General features: G+C 38.1%; 1 protein-coding gene across 1 annotated transcript in view; it reads left to right on the top strand.

Annotated features, from left to right (window-relative positions):
* Nucleotides 1–18190, top strand: part of Ltn1 (listerin E3 ubiquitin protein ligase 1) — a 49200-nt gene extending 31010 nt beyond the window's left edge. Inside the window, exons 19-30 of the mRNA XM_005375608.2 lie at nucleotides 513–655; nucleotides 1870–2005; nucleotides 2198–2342; nucleotides 3463–3676; nucleotides 4144–4378; nucleotides 4765–4839; nucleotides 7331–7517; nucleotides 11797–11968; nucleotides 12946–13166; nucleotides 13771–13965; nucleotides 14767–14934; nucleotides 15985–18190. Of these exons, the coding sequence (XP_005375665.1) occupies nucleotides 513–655; nucleotides 1870–2005; nucleotides 2198–2342; nucleotides 3463–3676; nucleotides 4144–4378; nucleotides 4765–4839; nucleotides 7331–7517; nucleotides 11797–11968; nucleotides 12946–13166; nucleotides 13771–13965; nucleotides 14767–14934; nucleotides 15985–16047 (1954 nt within the window). The 3' untranslated portion in view covers nucleotides 16048–18190. The remainder of the gene's footprint in view (nucleotides 1–512; nucleotides 656–1869; nucleotides 2006–2197; nucleotides 2343–3462; nucleotides 3677–4143; nucleotides 4379–4764; nucleotides 4840–7330; nucleotides 7518–11796; nucleotides 11969–12945; nucleotides 13167–13770; nucleotides 13966–14766; nucleotides 14935–15984) is intronic.
* The last annotated feature ends 305 nt before the right edge of the window (nucleotides 18191–18495 follow it).

Here is an 18495-nt window from a genome sequence, read left to right as displayed (position 1 = left end):
GAAAAAAAAATGAAAAAAAAAAAAAAAAAAGTATTTGCATTTTGGGCTGGGGATTTAGCTCAGCGGCAAAGCGCCTGCCTGGCAAGTGCAAGGTCGTGAGTTCGGTTCCCGGTACCGGAGAAAAAAAAAAAAAAAAAAAAAAAAAAAAAAAAAAAAATCATAGGGAAAGTTATATATGCTGTGGTTGTTGTTGGTTTTTTTTTGCGGGGGTACTGGGAAATCAAAGTCAGTACTTTGTGCTTGCCAGGCAGGCACTGTGCCCCTGAGCTATATCTCCAGCCCCTTACATGCTCATTTCAAAAATTAGAAATATTCACAAAAGAGGAAGAAGCAGAAAAAAATTCTAAAAGTTTATCAGAAATCTGTAATTGTGCATCTTGTTAGAGTATCTTATTTTTTTTTCTTACAAGTGGTTTACATAGTGGAATTAGTAGTTGTTTTGGATAGTCAGAATAAGAGGAATTGTATGAAATAACTGCACATATAAATATTTGTATTTTTCCTTTGAACAGTTTCTTTCCGCTAACAGAAGGTAATTTACATACCATTCAAAGTCTCTGTCCATTTTTGTCAAAAGAAGAAAAGAAAGAATTCAGTTCTCAATGTGTACCTGCTCTTTTGGGCTGGACTAAGGAAGACCTTTGCAGTACCAATGGTTAGTTGCTTGATAATAAGTATTTCACTGATTGAATTGTCGTTTGAGGTGAAAGAAGTGTTTTTCAACATGTAAAACCCGTTGTGGCAGAGATAAATGGAGGGACGGCTTACTTGTGCCTACTTTATATTTTGTTACCCAAGTTGACAGTTGTTAGGATGAGTGTACCTGAAAATGTGGCTTTTACTTTTTAGACAGAAATGCTTCAAGGGAAGATGTATACTCACAAGTACCCTGTGTTTATTTCTTTTCTTCCTGTAACTTTTTAAAGCTGCGTCTCATTTTCCCAAGTAGAAGGGATAGGAGAGCTTCACTTGGTCTTAGCCAAAAGGCCGAGAAGCGATGGATAGGAGAGCTTTTGCAGTGTGTGTGCAACTTGTTTGAATTCTGCACCCTGTTCACGTATTTAGTAATTTAATACAAACGACACCTGTTATATGGTTTCTATTGTAGAGAAGACAGACATAAAGTTACCTCCTTTCATAACTGTTGTAGCAAAGCGGTGTACTATTATTTTTTGTTGTTGTTGTGTTTTTTAAAATTTTCTCCGGTACCAGGAATCAAACTCATGACCTCGCGCTTGCCAGGCAGGTGCTTTGCCCCTAAGCTAAATCCCCAGCCTCAGTGTACTATTATTGATATGGCAGAGAGGAAGGAACTTCCCTTCTGCTTGGAGGGTGACAAAGGCCGTTTTACAAAGAGAAATACTTCAGCTGGGTGTTCAAGGACAGTTTTACACATAGACATAGCGGGGGGAGGGCATTCCCGGTACACAAAATCACACAGGGGTGCATGTCGCTCATCTTGGCTGGCGTTCAGCCTGAAAGATTCGACTGGGTAGTGGAATGCCCTAGAAGGCCGAGGTTGAGAAATGGTGCGATTCTAAAGGGTGGCCACTCCAAGAGCTTGCCAGATAGAGTGGATGGTTTCTGAGCGAATGCATGAAACGCAGAATATGTTCAGTTGTCCATCCTTACTCGCTTTAGACTCTGTAGTTGTGCTTTCTCACTGCTCTTAGAAAGTTGAGGACAGATACCTTCTGCACACAAAACTGCACGGGATCGTTTAGTGCGACCCCACTTCCCGCTCACTCCCGCTTCTGTGCTAGGCGCAGGGTGTGAAGAGGGCGCTCTGCCCTGTGGAGTTGTTAACATTCCTAGTAACGGTGTAATTTTTAATTAAAACATTTATTTTTGTTTTGAACCTTACTTTAGGAGGTTTTGGGCATCTTGCCATTTTTAATTCTTGTCTGCAAACCGGAAGCATTGATGACGGAGAGCTACTACATGGTATATTGAAAATTATAATATCCTGGAAGAAAGAACACGAAGATATTTTTCTTTTCAGTTGGTAGGTGATCCTTTATCTGTGTTTTTCCCTCCGCATATCTGATGGGAACCCATGTTGTGTATATGATAGTCAAAATTTTGTACAATGGTAGATATTTAGTCATTTATGTGACTTAAAGTGAAATATTTTCTGATCGCTATAATCATTTAATGTTTTTGAATTTTTGTTATTTTGTTTTTGTCTTTATTACAGTAATCTATCAGAAGCAAGTCCAGAGGTACTGGGTGTAAATATAGAAATAGTCCGGTTCCTTTGCCTGTTTCTGAAATACTGCTCGTCTCCTTTGGTGGAGAGCGAGTGGGACTTTATCATGTGTTCCATGTTGGCTTGGTTGGAGGTAAGGTAACCTGGCGGGCGTCACTTCTGTTGACTGGGTGCGTACCTGCACATCACGGCAGTGTACTCATTCTTTACACAGTGGTTGTGATGCTTTTGGGAACATTTAAAATACTGCGTAGACCCCTGTTCACTAGCTGCTCTTTGGCAAACTGGGAAAATGATGCAGTGTAATGACTTACCGGCATCATTTAGTGACTACGTCCGCTAACCGCTGTGAAAATGTTCTGTACTTGCTCACTCTGACGTAAGATTTGCAACACAGCCTTTAGAAGGTCATGACAAGGCCCCTTTGGATATATTTATTTTTAAAACATACTGTGTCAGAATTGCCAGAGTAATGTAGGAAAGATACAGAAATTAAGAGGGAATTAGTGTTCTTTTTAGGACTCAAAGCACTTGTTGGCTGTAGGATAGCAAGTCAGAATTGAACTGGCCTGAGTTTCTGCTTTGCCTGGTTATAGCTGTGTGACTTCAGATTTTAAGCTTGACTCCTCCGAGCCTGAGTTTTCTCCTTTTAAAACAACTTAGCTAGGGCCAGAGGTTTAGCTCAGTGGTGCAGCACCTGCCTGGCAAGCATGAGGTCCTGAGTCTGATTCCCGGTAGCCTCCCCAAGTAAATAAAACAAAATAACTTAGCTGGGTGTGGTGGCACATGCCTGTAATCCCAATATGTGGGAGGCTGAGGCAGGAGGATCACTGCAAGTATGAATTCTACATACTGAGTTCTCATTGTGTAGTTCAGTGAGACCTTGTCTCAAAAAAACAAAAACAGTGCAACTTGTAGAGCTATTGACGTGATCAAAAACATTCTGTTAATGTACTGTACTGTAAAGCAGATGACATTGTCTTCTGAGTAAATGGTAGATGATATTTCCTTCCGTAGTAAATTGAAGATAGTAAATGAAAGGCTAGTTCAGAATAAATTGTTCATTAATGATTATAATTCGAACTCCAGATTTTGAAAGAAAGTTGTTTTGACATGAATGAACTGTATAAATTTCTCCTGAAGCTTCAACTGCTTTTTATTTTTAAATGCAGATAAATGAACGCGGGTCTTCTCTTTATTGTGTTTATTTGTCGTGTTCCAGTTTACCTGTTGCATTTCTGTTGTGTCTTCAGACTACCAAGGAGAATCAGGCGCTGTACCCTGTTCCGCTCGTACAGCGACTGGCCTGCGTCAGCTGCGACTTGGCCTGCGACCTCAGCGCGTTCTTTGATTCAGCCACTCCGGAAGCCGTCGCTAATCTTCCTGTAAATCTAGTCAGTGAATGGAAAGAGTTTTTTTCCCAGGGCATCCATAGTTTGCTTTTACCTCTCTTGGTGAATATTACAGGCAAGTGAAAAAGGACACAATAATGAGCTTCATTGAAAATGACTTGTTGAATGTTTTAAAACAAAATACAAATAGTTCTATACAGTAAAAGTGCTAGAAGAGAAAGCTTGGCTTCTTGGAAGCAGTGTATATGCTGCTGCTTTAGAGTACTTTAGAATGAATTAAAAAATGGCATGGTATCGAAAAATAGTTGCAAATTAAAATAATAATAATTTATGCAACATGAATAAATTAAATGACTGGAGCCTGTATTGAAGATTTGCTTTTTTAAAAGGTAGAATAAGTCACTGAAACAGTTGAGCTAAACTAAAATGTATGTTAGTGCATGTATCCAGTTAGGACTGCTGTAATGTTTATAGTCTGGTTTTCATTTCATTTTCTCAAGTGACATTTGATTATCAGTCAGCCTATATTGGTGTTACTCACTTTCTTTTGAGATGTATATGTTTTTGCTTTCTTGTTATCAGGAAAAAATAAAGATCTGTCTGAAACCACCTTTGAAAATGCAATGTTGAAGCCCATGTGTGAAACATTAACTTATATCTCGAAGGATCAGCTGTTGAGGCACAAACTTGCAAAACTGGGGACTGGCCCCAAAACAAACTTACCTGAGAATCTCCAGACTTTGTTAAACACGTTGGTCCCGTTACTTCTCTCCAGAGCTAGACCTGTGCAAATTGCTGTTTATCATATGCTCTACAAGTAAGGACTTTTCTTGTTCAATGAATATAGTGTTCATATATGTATGTGTGTGTATGCATATGTATGTGTGTGTGTGTGTGTGTGTGTGTGTGTGTATATATATATATATATATATATATATACACTTTTTATTTTCAATCATTAAAAAGTCAGTTTAAAGATAAAAAGATCTGACTATTTCAGTACAGGGATGCCAAGTTGTTTGCTGTTCTAGGACATTTTTTTTCCTGATACAGTTCATATTTAGGTAGTCTAGCCATTTAGGTAATTATTTCAGAAAAAAAATCATTAAAATTTTTATTTATGAGTATTAGTCTTTCCACTCTTATACATGATTTAACAATGAATAATTGAATATAAATTATTTAAATATCTTCTAATTGCAGATTGATGCCTGAATTACCGCAGTATGATCAGGATAATCTAAAGTCATACGGAGATGAAGAAGAAGAACCAGCCTTGTAAGTTTTTTTCTCTTTATTATTTGGTTTATTAAATCCTGATAATCCACCTCACCATGTAGTTGGAAGATTGAAACGGTGCAGAAGCTTGAAGTTTAGAGGATATATTCACTCTACAGATGCACCCTTTGAAAGTTATCTGCAAGATGCAAATGAAATGTAGCGTTCACCCACAGGATTGCATCTCTTAGTTGGTCCTCAGTCATGTTTCCAGTTCGCTTCTTTCACTGGAACTCGGGTCGCATAGCAGTTGGGGAAGCAGCACATCAGCTGAAACATCTGTGGAGTGCTCACTTTGTGTGTAGCATTTATTAAATGCTGAGGGGGCTATGCAGTGTTTAGTGAACGCATTCTTTTCTTAAGGATTTTCAAATCTAAGGTATTAGTATAGTAGAAGATACAGTGTATGACCAGTGCTGGGAAAATGCCTGGGTAGCATGTTATGGGGACACAATTAATGTACACCAAGAAGAGAACACTTTCTCTTGAGGAAGAGAGATGTTAACTAGCCTTTTAAGGTGAGAGAACATCTTAGCAAGACAGGAAAGGCAATATAGTATGAGTTAGGAAAATGGGCTGGGGATTTAGCTCAGCGGCACAGCACTTGCCTGGCAAGCACAAGGTTGTGAGTTCGATTTCCGGTATTGGAAAAAAAAAAACAAAGAAAAAAAAGGAAAACGCCATGTTTAGAAGCACTGGGGCATGATGTCCAGGAGGGGTGTGGGGAATGTTGAGTGTTTGTTACTTTTTTTTTAACTGTATCTTCCTTCACTGGGATGTAAACTCGGGGCAGGAATTTTGTCACTTATTCCTGATTATACCCACACGCCCCATAGGAGTTCCTGGCCTATAGCAAATGCAAACATTAGTAGTGCTTATTTGTTGCATAAAATAAAAGGTGAAGGCCTGTGTGCATAGGGGTGGGGTGTAATGGAAAATGAAGCCGGAAGAGTACTTAATGAGTGGCCTTGAGATGGTGATTTTTAAGGATTTTGGAAATTTGGTATGAGGTGGGCACCACCAGCTACGTGTGGCAGTGTGTGTGAGTGTTGAATCGTGGAGGGAAGCAAGCAGACACGAGTGTGCTGGTGCACGCCGGTAATCCCAGCGCTCCGGGAGGCTGAGGCCAGAGGACTGCGCACTCCGGCCCTGCTTCGGGAACTTAGTGAGACCTTGTCTCAAAATAAAAAAAGTACAAAATGGCCTGGCAGTGGAGCTCAGCGTGAAGGCCCTGGGTTCAGTCCCGTACCCCACGAAAGAGAGAGAAGCAGATTTTAGTGAGTGTGTTGCAGGCTGTGGGGCGGGGAGAGATGTCAGACCTCATGGAGAGATGGGTGAGGTCTAGTGACCACTGAAGTGGGCTGGAGAACGGCTGGTGTGTGACACCAAGATGCTGAAGTTAAAAAGGCAGAAGCACAGTGGCCTGTGTTGGTGGGTGGGGAGAAGGAAGCCACAAGGGAAGAAAGACTACAGACGTAAAAAGAGAACCAGAGCCTGGTGTGGTGGCGCAGACCTATAATCCTAGCACTGGGAGGCTGAGGCAGGAGGATCATTGCAAGTTTGAGACCAGCCTGGGCTACGAAGTGAGCTCAAGGCCAGCCTGAACTACATAGCGAGACCCTGTCTCAAAAAAAAAAAAAAAAAAAAAAAAAAAAAGGAGAAACATGTTTGAGTATTACAGATAAAGCTTGAAAGGATATAAATATATTACTTTTACACAATCTCATAAATTTACCTGAAAGTATTAATGAGTTTAGTGGCTCAAGAAAGAAGAAAATTAATTTTCATTGCTGTGAATTAATGTGAATGTTAAATTTCCTAAGAAGAGATACAGCCTTATGATTTAAAAACCTCATGATTATTTCCTGTGTTTGTCCTTCTGATAAATTGTGATGATTATGGCGTCTCTTACACTGCCAAGCATTAGACAGTATGTGGTAAAATAGAAAGATGAGGAGATAAAGTGTAAAATCTTCATCCTTACTTTGCCCTTTGTGATGTGATCAGGGACTGGGTAAGGTGTGGAAACCCTAATACTTCACTTCAATAGCTTCTGGACTATTCATTTGGCTGCCTTGGTTATATGTTTTTTTTTTTTTTTTTTTTTTTTTTAATCTATAAAACAGAAGTTGGATGTTTTCTAAAAGTATCTTCAAGTGCTAACATCTACGGTCCATATTTTTGTGTTTGTTTTTTGAGACCGGATCTTGCTGTGTATTCCAGGCTGACTGCGGTCCTCCTGCCTCAGCTTCCTGAGTGCTGGGATTACAGGCATGCGCCACTACACCCATCTGTGGTCCATATTTTTGTAGCATGTCATAGTTGTCTTTATGTGAAACGAGTTAAAATTGGATCTGTAGAGGGGAACATTTTAAAAGGTTTTGGGAAAATAGAAAAGGATTGTTCTAAAATGTTTGAAGTTTATAAATACCATGGTATGTTCAGGGACAAGTTATGAAGAAAATCGTGCTGTTGAATTATTTCTTTGTAGGTCACCCCCAGCCGTACTGATGTCTCTGCTGAGCACTCAAGAGGACTTACTAGAAAACATTCTGGGGTGTATTCCTGTAGGACAGATAGTCACTATTAAGCCACTAAGTGAAGACTTCTGTTATGTTCTGGGGTATCTCCTTACTTGGAAATTAATACTTACTTTCTTCAAAGCTGCTTCATCTCAGGTAAATATGTGACACCTGTTTTCATTTCTTTTTTTGCGGTACTGGGGATCGAACCTAGACAGCAACTTTTGACAGTTCTGTCCTAACGAGCTGTCTCTGTACTTTACCTTCCTTTTGAATAGAAGGAGATTTGCCTTACATTTTGATTGTTATCCAGTTAACCTCACTACCGTTACGCTTGCTTCTGTTACTGCTCTTTCACCCTCCAAATGTACTTTTCCTTTTTCCAGAAGTAGTTAATCCCTGAAGGGTGGATGGCAATTTTTTCTAACTTAACATAGTTGCTAAGTTATTTTATTGCAGGGAACAATAAAAGATTTGGGGATGTAGCTCAGTGTGAAGGCATTGAGTTCCAAAAAAAGAAAAAAAAATTCTGTTTCAGAGGAAGATCTTTGAAACATTATCTGCCTAATTCAAGGTGTTATTTCTAAATGGTGAAAGTTGTGATTATTTTGCCCAAATTATTCTATCAGCCACTAGATGTCGCTGTTGTCTCATGTTAGGAGAAAGACTAATTGTGAAGAAGACCTGTAGCTTTTTTTTTTTAGAAAGTTCCCCCCTTTTTAAAAAACTCTATCAAACTTTGACAGAATCAGCCTTGTAGTAAACATGTTTCTTGACAGATCAGTTTAAAAAGATTTTATCATTTCTTAAAAGTGCGATTAAATGCTCATGGTCTTCTTTTCCAATGGGATGTTTCAGAACTTGTAAACTATACTCTGTGTTATCGCTCAAACCCATATCTGTCCGGATGTGTCAGTCTGTACGTCTTGGCGTTTGCAGCTATGCGGGGAAGATGAAGTGACTGAACGTTCTCTGGTCTTATCGTTCACATTTGTGACTCAAGCTAATTTTATTTGCTGTCACTGTTGCTGTGCTTCAGAAGTTCCATGATGGGCTTTTACATCTGTTTCTTAAAATACTGCTGATGTGTTCAAAAGCATAGCAGAGGGAGGCTTCTGACAAGGGGTTTGTTTTCATCATTGCATATTCAGAAATTGGGAAAATGGCCGTGTCATCATTCTCATTGTCAAGATGGGGGAGGAGTGCAAAGTAGTAGCTAGCATGTATAACTGAGCCTGAAGCTTGAACTGAACTGTGAACATGTAGATCAGAACATTAAATAATACTAATTTTTTTTTTTTTTTTTTTTGGTTTTTCTCCGGTACCGGGAACTGAACTCACGACCTTGCGCTTGCCAGGCAGGCGCTTTGCCACTGAGCTAAATCCCCAGCCCAAATAATACTAATTAGTTGAATCCTGAAATGAAATGAGAATCTTAAAAAAAAACAAAAACAAAAAAAAAACACTTCAGTTGGGTTGGGTTTTTTTGTTTGGTTTTTTTTTTTTTTTTTTTTTTTTTTTGAGGCAGGGTCTCGCTATGCAATTCAGGCTGGCCTTGAGCTCACTTCTTAGCCCATGCTGGTCTCGAACTCGCAACAATCCTCCTGCCTCAGCCTCCCATTCAATTGGTCTTAAATCATAGGAATTTTAAAAACTGTCTTCTCAGAAACATCCCTACCATATAGAATTGAACAGGAAAAGGCTGTCTCCCCCACCATTTTATAGCTTTATTGAGGTATATTTCACATAACCTAAAGTTTGCACATTTGTAGTTTCATCTTATTCTATATAGAGTTGTGCACTATTCCCACACCTTATATTGGAACATTTTCGGCATCTCAGCACCCTAAAAGCGAACTCGTACTCATTTGCAAGCACTTCTCATTTCCTCTTTGACCCTACAGCTGCCTAGAACCTGTCAGCTTGTCTCTGGATTTTGCCTGCCGTGGACGTTTCCTGTACGCGCTCGTTTGTGTCTGGCTTATTTCGCTTAGCACAGTATTTTCCAGACTCATTCCCGTTGTGGCACGTACCAATACTAGCTCTCCATTTACGCCTGAGAAAGAGTCCACATTTGGATATTCTGGTCTTTGTTCATTTGTTAATAGACCACTTGCTTGTTTCTCCTAGTTTTGGCCGTTGGAACTAAAGCTGCTGTGAACATACAGATTTTTTTTGGCGGGGGGGGGGGAAATAAATCAAAGTATTATTTATTTATGACATATTTACATACTTACAAAGATTTTATTCATATATTATTCTGCATGGTATCACAAAATAAACACTGTATCCTGGGAGTAAAAATCCACATTTTTAAAATAATTTATGTTTAACCCAACAACTTTTAAAACAAAGAATATTATCAGTTTGCCTTCACAAATCACAGTCATGTTGAGACTTTTATCTAGCCGTTTGACAGAGTGAATTCAACAGCATGTTAATTTACGTGACCCTGAGTTAACTGTTAATTTGCACATTTCTGAACAGACATACATTTTGTATGGACCTGTTTTCTGTACCTGAATACGGGCTTTCTGGGCCATTCATGAGTGTTTTTAAAAGTCAAGACATGGATGATGAATTTTTAAAAAATTCTCTTTTTCTTCCAACTTTTTATTTTGGAAAAAAAAAAGCATAATTATAGAGAAGTTGGAAAAATAATTGAATAAAATGTCATGTACCGTTCCAGATTGAGACATTTTTAACATGTCATATTTGCTCTGTATTCACTGTTTTGCTGCTCACCCACTTGAAAGTAAGTGGTACACATGAAACTGCTTTACTGAAAGTATTGAAGCAGGTATTGCCTAAGGACGAGGGTATGTTCCCACATAAACATAATATCCAGAAACCTAGTTTTGATGCACTAATATCTAATTTAGATTTATATTTCTCTAGCTGTCCTGGTAACATCTTTTGTAGTTTTATTTCCTTCTCTATTGAAAGTTGAATCAAGGGTCATGTTTGTACTTGTCTGTCATATTTCTTTAGTGATTATATCCTTTCTGTAATTCCCCAGTGTTTTGTTCTTGTCACTGTTTTGTCCAGCTGTTTGGAAGCCCGTCCTACAGTTTGGGTTTGTCTTCTTGTTTCCTCCTGATTATATTCTGCTTAATGTTCAGCAGGAGCATTTACTGCTCACGTTGTGATTTGTCCTCAGTGTTCCTTGAGGAAGCACATAATGTTAGTGTGCCCTTTTACGGTTAGTGTGAAGCTTGGGTACTCAGTAGTGTCCCCAAATTTCTCTGTTAAGGATGTTTTCATCCACATGTTTTAAGAATGAGTTTGAAATCTATAACTTGATCCTTGTGTGTGAGTAGTCGGAGTGCTTAGAAAGTGGTATCTTTGCGCTGTGACGTGTGTAGTGTAGTAGAACAGCTGCACACGCAAGAATTGCAGCGTTTTGATCAATCTTGCACACCTATATCTGGGAATCTGAGCAGCTACTTTGACGATAACGATAACAATAAGTAATGCAACAGCCATTGTTCATTTCCTATCATCTTGTTTTGAAATTCTGTATTGTTTTTATAGTTTTTTGTTCTTTTCTCTTTAAAAGAAAAAAAAATAAAATAAATTATGTACAAAAAGAATTGCAAAGTAAATGAAAAATGTAGACTTATGGAGGGACAAGGAGGGGTTGTAAAGCACGTGTCACACATGCTACGGTGCTCCTGTAGTGGGGCCAGAGTTTCCTGTTTTTAAAAGAGAAACAAGAAATCCATATTTTTCTATGCAAGTTTCTAATTGCTAAGACAATTGTGAAGCTACGCCAAGACCATTTTGAGCATTTACTAGTTTTTGCATTCTGTCCTAAAGGGATGCTGCGGTGTTTGACATAGGATAGGAGGAACTTTGCTTTTGCGGGAATTTGCAAGGTGAAGGACTTGGAAGGGAGGAGAGTGAGCTAGATTCTCTGGGAAACGGTGAATGAATTTTCTGGACTCAAACAGACAGTGCCAAGTCAAGGTGAGCGTAGTAACAGGAGACAATTTGAAAAAGATGCTAGAAGCGTACATCCCACAGTGAGGGAGGAGACAGTGAGGGTGGGAGGTGTTTGCGAGGAAGGGAGGCAGCACTCACTTGTTCGGCCCATTTGGGAAGTAAGAACATTGCATGCATTTTGTAGGACTCTTCTGAGACTTCGAAATGATGCACTTATTATTGGTGTTCTTACATAGTTGCTCATAGTTTGATTGGTTCTTTTGTTTTGTTTTTCTGGCTTGTTTGTTTTTCTGTTTTGAGACAGGGCCTGCACTAGGTAGTGGAACACGCTTATGTAGCCCAGGCTGGCCACGAACTCATGGTGATCCTCCTGCTTCAGCCTCCCAAGTGCTGGGATTATAGGCATGTGCCACCACACCTGGCTGACTGGTTCTTTTCTGATTCTTTTGATTTAATTGAGTTCACTAACAACATCTTTGCTCTCCACCAGCTTCGGGCTCTGTATTCAATGTACCTTAGGAAAACAAAGAGTTTGAACAAATTACTTTATCACCTGTTCAGGCTTATGCCAGAAAACCCCAGCTATGGAGAGGCAACTCTTGAGATCTCGAGTAAGGACTTCAAAACATTCTTTACTGAGGAGCTCCAGCTGAGTATTAGAGGTCAGTAAGAAACACGTTTGTACCTTTCCTGCTAACTGTGTGCAGACTAGGTTGTGCTAAACTTTTCCCTGGGCATTTGGAGCTTAATCTCAGATGTGAGTCCTAATTATGAGGACATTAAAATGCACACCTTTTCTAAATTTCTTTAAATTGGATAAGTAATTAGATCTTGTGGATAAAACTGTGAAGAATTTAATACAGTTGAAAGCTTATCATGTTAAGATTGTCTTGCACTCTGTGAAAAAGTATTTGTTACGTGGTAACATTTTGTAGGTCTGTAAGTAAGTAGTGTCCAGCTAGGGAAACAGATGAGTAAAATGTGTATCTTTCACCTTGGGACCTCATATTTTAGCTGAGAGCACAGATGTACATGCAGTTGGCTATACCACAGTATTATGGTCTACTAAGAATATATTTTTTTTTAAAGTCTTATTTTTTTTTTTTTTTTGGTGGTACTGGGAATCGAACTCATGACCTCGCATTTGCCAGGCAGGCGCTGTGCCACTGAGCTATATCCCCGGCCTACGAGTATGCATTTTAAATGTCTTAGAGATCTGGGGATGGAGTGTGTCTTAGGTGATTTTTCTAGGACTTTTGCATAGTGGCTTAGTGAGTTCTGGGGAGAGTAATTGAGGCCAGCCTCCTTGCCATAATTTATAACAAAGAATCTTTACTTTTTCCTTCTTTATAAAAATGTTTGTTCCATTTTATTCATGATCTTTCATGTGAAAGAATGTGCGTTCTAGGCAGAATTTTTTGTGTCAGTTGGGATTTTCAGTCACTTTTGCTAATCTTATGGATCAGTTTGAATGTGTGGGAGGATGTTAAAATAAGAGTCCCCATTTCTCTGGTATGTTGTGTGAGCTACAGCACTATTAGCAGTTAACGATGGCTTTCTAAGGAAAATACTAGTAGTAGCCTGTCATTCTAAGTAAGAAGTATATATATCCCTCACCAAGAATTTGTTTTTTCCTCAGAAACATCAACTCTTCCATATCATATTCCACACTTGGCGTGTTCAGTGTATCACATGACATTAAAAGATCTGCCCGCCATGGTTAGGCTGTGGTGGAACAGCAGTGAGAAGCGTGTTTTCAATATTGTAGATAGATTTACAAGCAAGTATGTCAGCAATGTCCTTTCTTTTCAAGAAATATCTTCCGTGCAGACAAGTACACAGCTATTCAATGGCATGACGGTTAGTATTGTCTTGGCTTTTTCTAAAAGAGTTGTTGAAATATTGATTAAATCTGTCATTTTCAGTTTCATCACAAAAAATGGTTGCCCTTGATTCAAAATTATAGAAATTTGGCCATTTTATTGTCTGATTCTTGTGTGACGAGAAAGACAGAGGAGTGATAGCTAGTACTCTTAGTGTCATTTGTCTGTTCAAAAACAAACCCATGACTGTGACAAACCTGGTATGTTAGCCTGCTTTTTTGTAAGAAGTATGTTTGTTTTAAATGTCACAGATCACTCTAAAACATGCCAAGTATTTAAACCTGTTTATGTATTTATTTATTTTTTGGTCTTTTTGGAGACAGGGTCTCGCTATGCAGTTCAGGCTGGCCTTGAGCTCACTTTGTAGCCCAGGCTGGTCCCGAACTTGCAATGATCCTCCTGCCTCAGCCTCCCGAGTGCTGGGATTACAGGCGTGTGCCACCGCACCGGACTTTAAACCTATTTAATAAATGTCTTACCTGCTTTTTTCTGTTATGAAGCTACCTAGGATAGTCTATCTGTCAAAATGTGTTTTGAATGAAAGAAAAGAATTTGAGACAATTACCTGTCTTCTGTTGTAGGTTAAAGCTCGAGCTACTACTCGAGAAGTAATGGCTACTTATACTATTGAGGACATTGTCATTGAGCTTATAATACAGCTGCCTTCAAATTATCCGCTGGGGTCAATATCAGTGGAGAGCGGGAAGAGAGTGGGCGTGGCCGTCCAGCAGTGGCGGAACTGGATGCTGCAGTTGAGCACTTACCTCACGCATCAGGTACATGTTTGCTGACACAGTTAGTTCCCAAGCCAGCGGGACACGAGGGTTTCAGAGAGCATTTGAACACAGCCTGTGTCTCTTCTGCTTGAGATGGAAATAATAAACTAAAATCCAATAAAATTCTTCTGTAAACATCATGTGCCTAACTGGTACCTGTCTCTTTAAAATTCAAGGCTTCCTAATTTATTTTTTGGTGTATGAGAGGGTGTGACTTTATTTCACTGACATTGTAGAAAGTGTAGATCAAATACGTGGTAATAACGAAGTTATTTAAAAGAAAATCCTGCAAGATACCGGACTAATGAGTGCTGTCCAAGCTCTACTCTGGCATTTCAACTCTCCTTGGATTAGAAAAGTTCCAGGACTCTGATTTTTGACTTTTAAACAAATTATAAGTGTTCTGCAGTGGTGTTTGTAAATTATGAGATATCTTAGGCATTCTACAGTAAAGGAAAATTATTTTTAGACAAGTATCTTCACCAGTACTGTGGAGGTGGAGCAAATCAGTTGAAAAGCTAATTTCATTATTTTTAGTTAAAAATTATAGCTCATCTGAGTGGCTTAATTATTAAAAGATTCTTACCAAAGAAGCTAAGACTGTAAGACTTGAAGTATTAGCTCAGAAGCTGTTAATGGAGAAAAATTACATCCATTCCTTTGAACATTAATTTAAAAAGGCAACATTGATAAAACTTAAGAGATGCAAATATGACCAAGCAGGTTCTCTTGCAGTTATAATTCAGATTTAAACTTTGTGAATGTGTGTAGTGAATCTTTCCTTTTTCTTTCTGTTAACAGAATGGAAGTATTATGGAAGGCTTAGCGTTGTGGAAAAACAATGTGGACAAACGCTTTGAGGGCGTTGAAGACTGCATGATCTGTTTCTCAGTCATTCATGGTTTCAACTATTCTCTCCCCAAAAAAGCCTGTAGAACATGCAAGAAAAAGTTCCATTCAGCTTGCTTGGTAAGTCTAAAGAGAAATTAACTGCCTTATATTTTTTGTATTTTATATATATATAAAATACCCAATTTTAGAAAATGGTGCATTTTGTACTTTTAATTTCTTAGTTGTAATCAGTGGGAGACATTAAAAAGTGAACTTTTAAAATACGCAAAAGGTAATCCATAATTTACGCAGACTGGCAGCATCAAAGCACTTTAAGAAGTAGGTGTTTCTAGTAGAACTGCCAGCCGTTAAGGAACAGATGCTCTTGGGAGAGCTAGACCTGACAGCGGCCACAAGATCCAACAGCAGTGCCATTGCACCTCCCAGCCCTTTGCTCTTTTTAAACATCATACGCGAAAAAGGATATTGCCCTGTGTTTGCTTGTCTTGGTTACTTTTCTGTCATTGCTGAGACAAAATACCTGATGCCCAGAATTAAGGAAGGAAAGGTTTATTTACCTCACAGTCTGTGGAGGTTTTAGTCCATACTTGGCTGGCTCCAAGGCAGGCTGGCACATGGCAGAGGGCAACAGTTCATGGCAGTAGAAGATAGCAAAAAGCAGCAAGAGGAAAAAAGAGAGGAGTGGCGGAGAGCAGCCTCTTTCCTTCCCTTACATATGCACACTCTCAGCCCCAGGGCGGATGTAGCACCCACACCCATAATCCCAGCATTGGATCACGGATCAATCATGAACTCTAAAAGCCCGCCCCATGACTGCATGAGGCTTTGGGGGGACATTCAGACACACACTATAACACTGCTGCTTCAGAAGGTCTTGTACTGTAGTGGATTCTCTTGGTAGAAAGAATTATGGTGTAATTGTTAGAAGTGATAGTTATGTTTATTTGGAAGGTACATGAGGATCAAAAAAAAAAAAGAAAAACTGAAAAAGGGGCTGGGGATTTAGCTCAGCAGCAAAGCGCCTCCCTGGCAAGTGCAAGGTCGTGAGTTCGGTTCCCGGTACCAGAGAAAAACCAAAAAAAAAAAAAAAAAAAAGAAGGTACATGAGGATGCAAAAATGTTAGCTTTAAGGGACTCTTTTAACATTTAAAACCTTTTCTTTTTCAGTACAAATGGTTTACCTCTAGCAACAAATCCACTTGTCCACTCTGTCGTGAGACATTTTTCTGAGTTTTTTTCCATTGGAAGTAATCCCTGAAATAAATCAAGCAAAGGCATTGATGGGATTTGGATCCATCTGAAAGTGTTGACTTGAAGAAGCCAGTGACCATTACCTTTAAGTAGGACCTTCTCTGGAAAATTATTTTGGTTAATGTAATGATCGCAAAAATCAGGTCTACCTATCTTCAGATTGCTTTGTAAATGTTTGGAAACATTTTCTTTTACAAAAGAATATTACATATCTGAGAAGTATTTATATTAATGGTTTAATCTCTTTGTATATTTAAAAATATGAAAAACCCTAAATTATAGAATTGAAATTTCTGAAGATGCTGTACTTATAAATCCATCATTTATTGATCTGTTTTCTAGAATAGTCCATGTATGAGGCAATGATTGAGAGAGTTGATGTACATCTACAGATATTTTAAGGCTTATTTATTAGTTATAACTGCAGAATTAGTAGTGTTCTGATTTTCGTAGATGATTTTAATGATAAAAATGACATTAAGCTATCAGTGTAGCTTATCTTAAGCTCTTTGAAGCATGCTCTGAAATCCTATATAAAAGAATGTAAACTGAACTTTAAGGTGCCTCCATTTATTAAGGGTTGTAAAATTCAGAAAATTAAATTTATGACACTGACCTTTTGTTATGGAGAAATTATTTCCATGTATTAGTGGAGTTGGAGTTGTGAATTTGAAAATGAATTTATTGCTCAGTTTGAGTCTTTATATATTGGGCATTTAAGAGATATAGTAACTGGACTGTTTAATAACTACTACTGAAACTTAAGGATTGGTGGAAAAATCAGCATTTAGAAATATTGTAGGAGGCTTTTCACTTTGTAAGCAAATTTCACTACTACTAGCCAGAGTCACACTACATAAGGGACTTGCAGGAGCTAATATTCTTTATCCTTGAGAAATGAAAGACAAGGATATTATTACTAAGTGAAATTAAGTATAAGAATCCTTCCTTTGGAACCTAGAGTAATTTTATTACAGTCTTCCATTTCATGGGAAATAACATTATCTAATACAATTAGGCTAATTAAGAGATCAGCTATTCATCTGTGTTGCAAATGTTTAATTGACACAGAGCAACTCATGTTAAATAAAATTATTGTTACCATCAGCTGGGTAAAATGACTATTAATGAATTGGTATGAATGTGGTCAGAAGATTTTAGTTGAGAGTGAAATATTACATGCGAGTTAGAGATCTCTTGAGTTGTGTTGATAGGTGCAGTGCCCTATCCACTCGTTTGCCTCCTAAATTTTCCTTGGAAATATTATCTTCTAGTCTTGAAGTCCAAAGAGTCAGTAAATGAAGTACATAGAGCAAAATTCTACTACCTCTTCTTAGCCCTTTTCGTAAAATACTCTCCATCTTTCTGTGTCTCTGACATAGTGATCCCAAAGGATTGTTGTGCTCCCTTTTGAAAATTCCATACTTTTCCTTTAAAAGAGGTTTTATAATAAAACTTCACTTATAACCTTTCCAAATATTAGTACTTGGCTTCTGATTCAAACCCTAAGTAGAAAAGAAAAGGGAATAATAGAGCATTGTTTTCCCACAGTAAAATAAGACATCAGGTTCTTGATAAAACACTGTAAGTAATTATAGTTATTAACTACTCTTCATACTTAGGACTCTTAATACATTTAAGACTTGTAAGTATAATTGTAAAGCTTGTTACTATTTATATGCTAAAGAAAAAGCTTTCTAAAATAAGACTGAAATTGACCATGCCACATTAAAGCTTTATTTATCTAGCTTTAATAACTCTAACAAAAAGGGTAGCAGCCTTTAAAATTTTAGTGTAAGGCATTTAAAACTGCATGAGATTTAAAGCTCATTACAAAACCCCAAGTAAATTGCAGTTTTAAAAATCTATTTTTGATTCTTATCTCATGCACTAATGTATGTACATGTTTCTGAAACTTAAATATGTTGTTACCTGATACATTTTTGTTGTGTCAATAATGTTATTTTTTACTGTTAGCCATATGTGCCCATTAAAATTCATTCAATTACAAAATACTTCAAATATGTGAAAAATATAAATTCCCTTGTACTGTTCACCTACTATGTTGCTGTATTTGCTTCTGATTTTTAAAGAAATAAAATGTTACTCTTTTGTACTCTTCCTTGGTGCTCTTCTCCTCCTTCCCTCCTTAGAGCTAACCTGTTCACAAGGTGGCGCGGGAGATACCTTCCTCTTCCAATTTTTAGTCGTTATATCTTATGTATGTAATCCTGTGTAATTTGCTTCTTCACTTAACTGCTATTTACTACCATACTCGTGTACCAGTTTATTTACCAGCTTTGCTTTGTTATTTTATGCCACTGTGAACAGTGCTACATGTGTACATTTTTTATCATTCTTCCTCATGCAAATATGATATTCTGGATACATGGCTAAAAAACTGGAATCTCAGGGAGCGAGCAGCAT

Source organism: Chinchilla lanigera, unplaced genomic scaffold (genome assembly GCF_000276665.1).
Source record: "Chinchilla lanigera isolate Chin_1 unplaced genomic scaffold, ChiLan1.0 scaffold00006, whole genome shotgun sequence".
NCBI lineage: Eukaryota > Metazoa > Chordata > Mammalia > Rodentia > Chinchillidae > Chinchilla > Chinchilla lanigera.
This window is presented reverse-complemented; position numbering and strand designations above follow the sequence as displayed.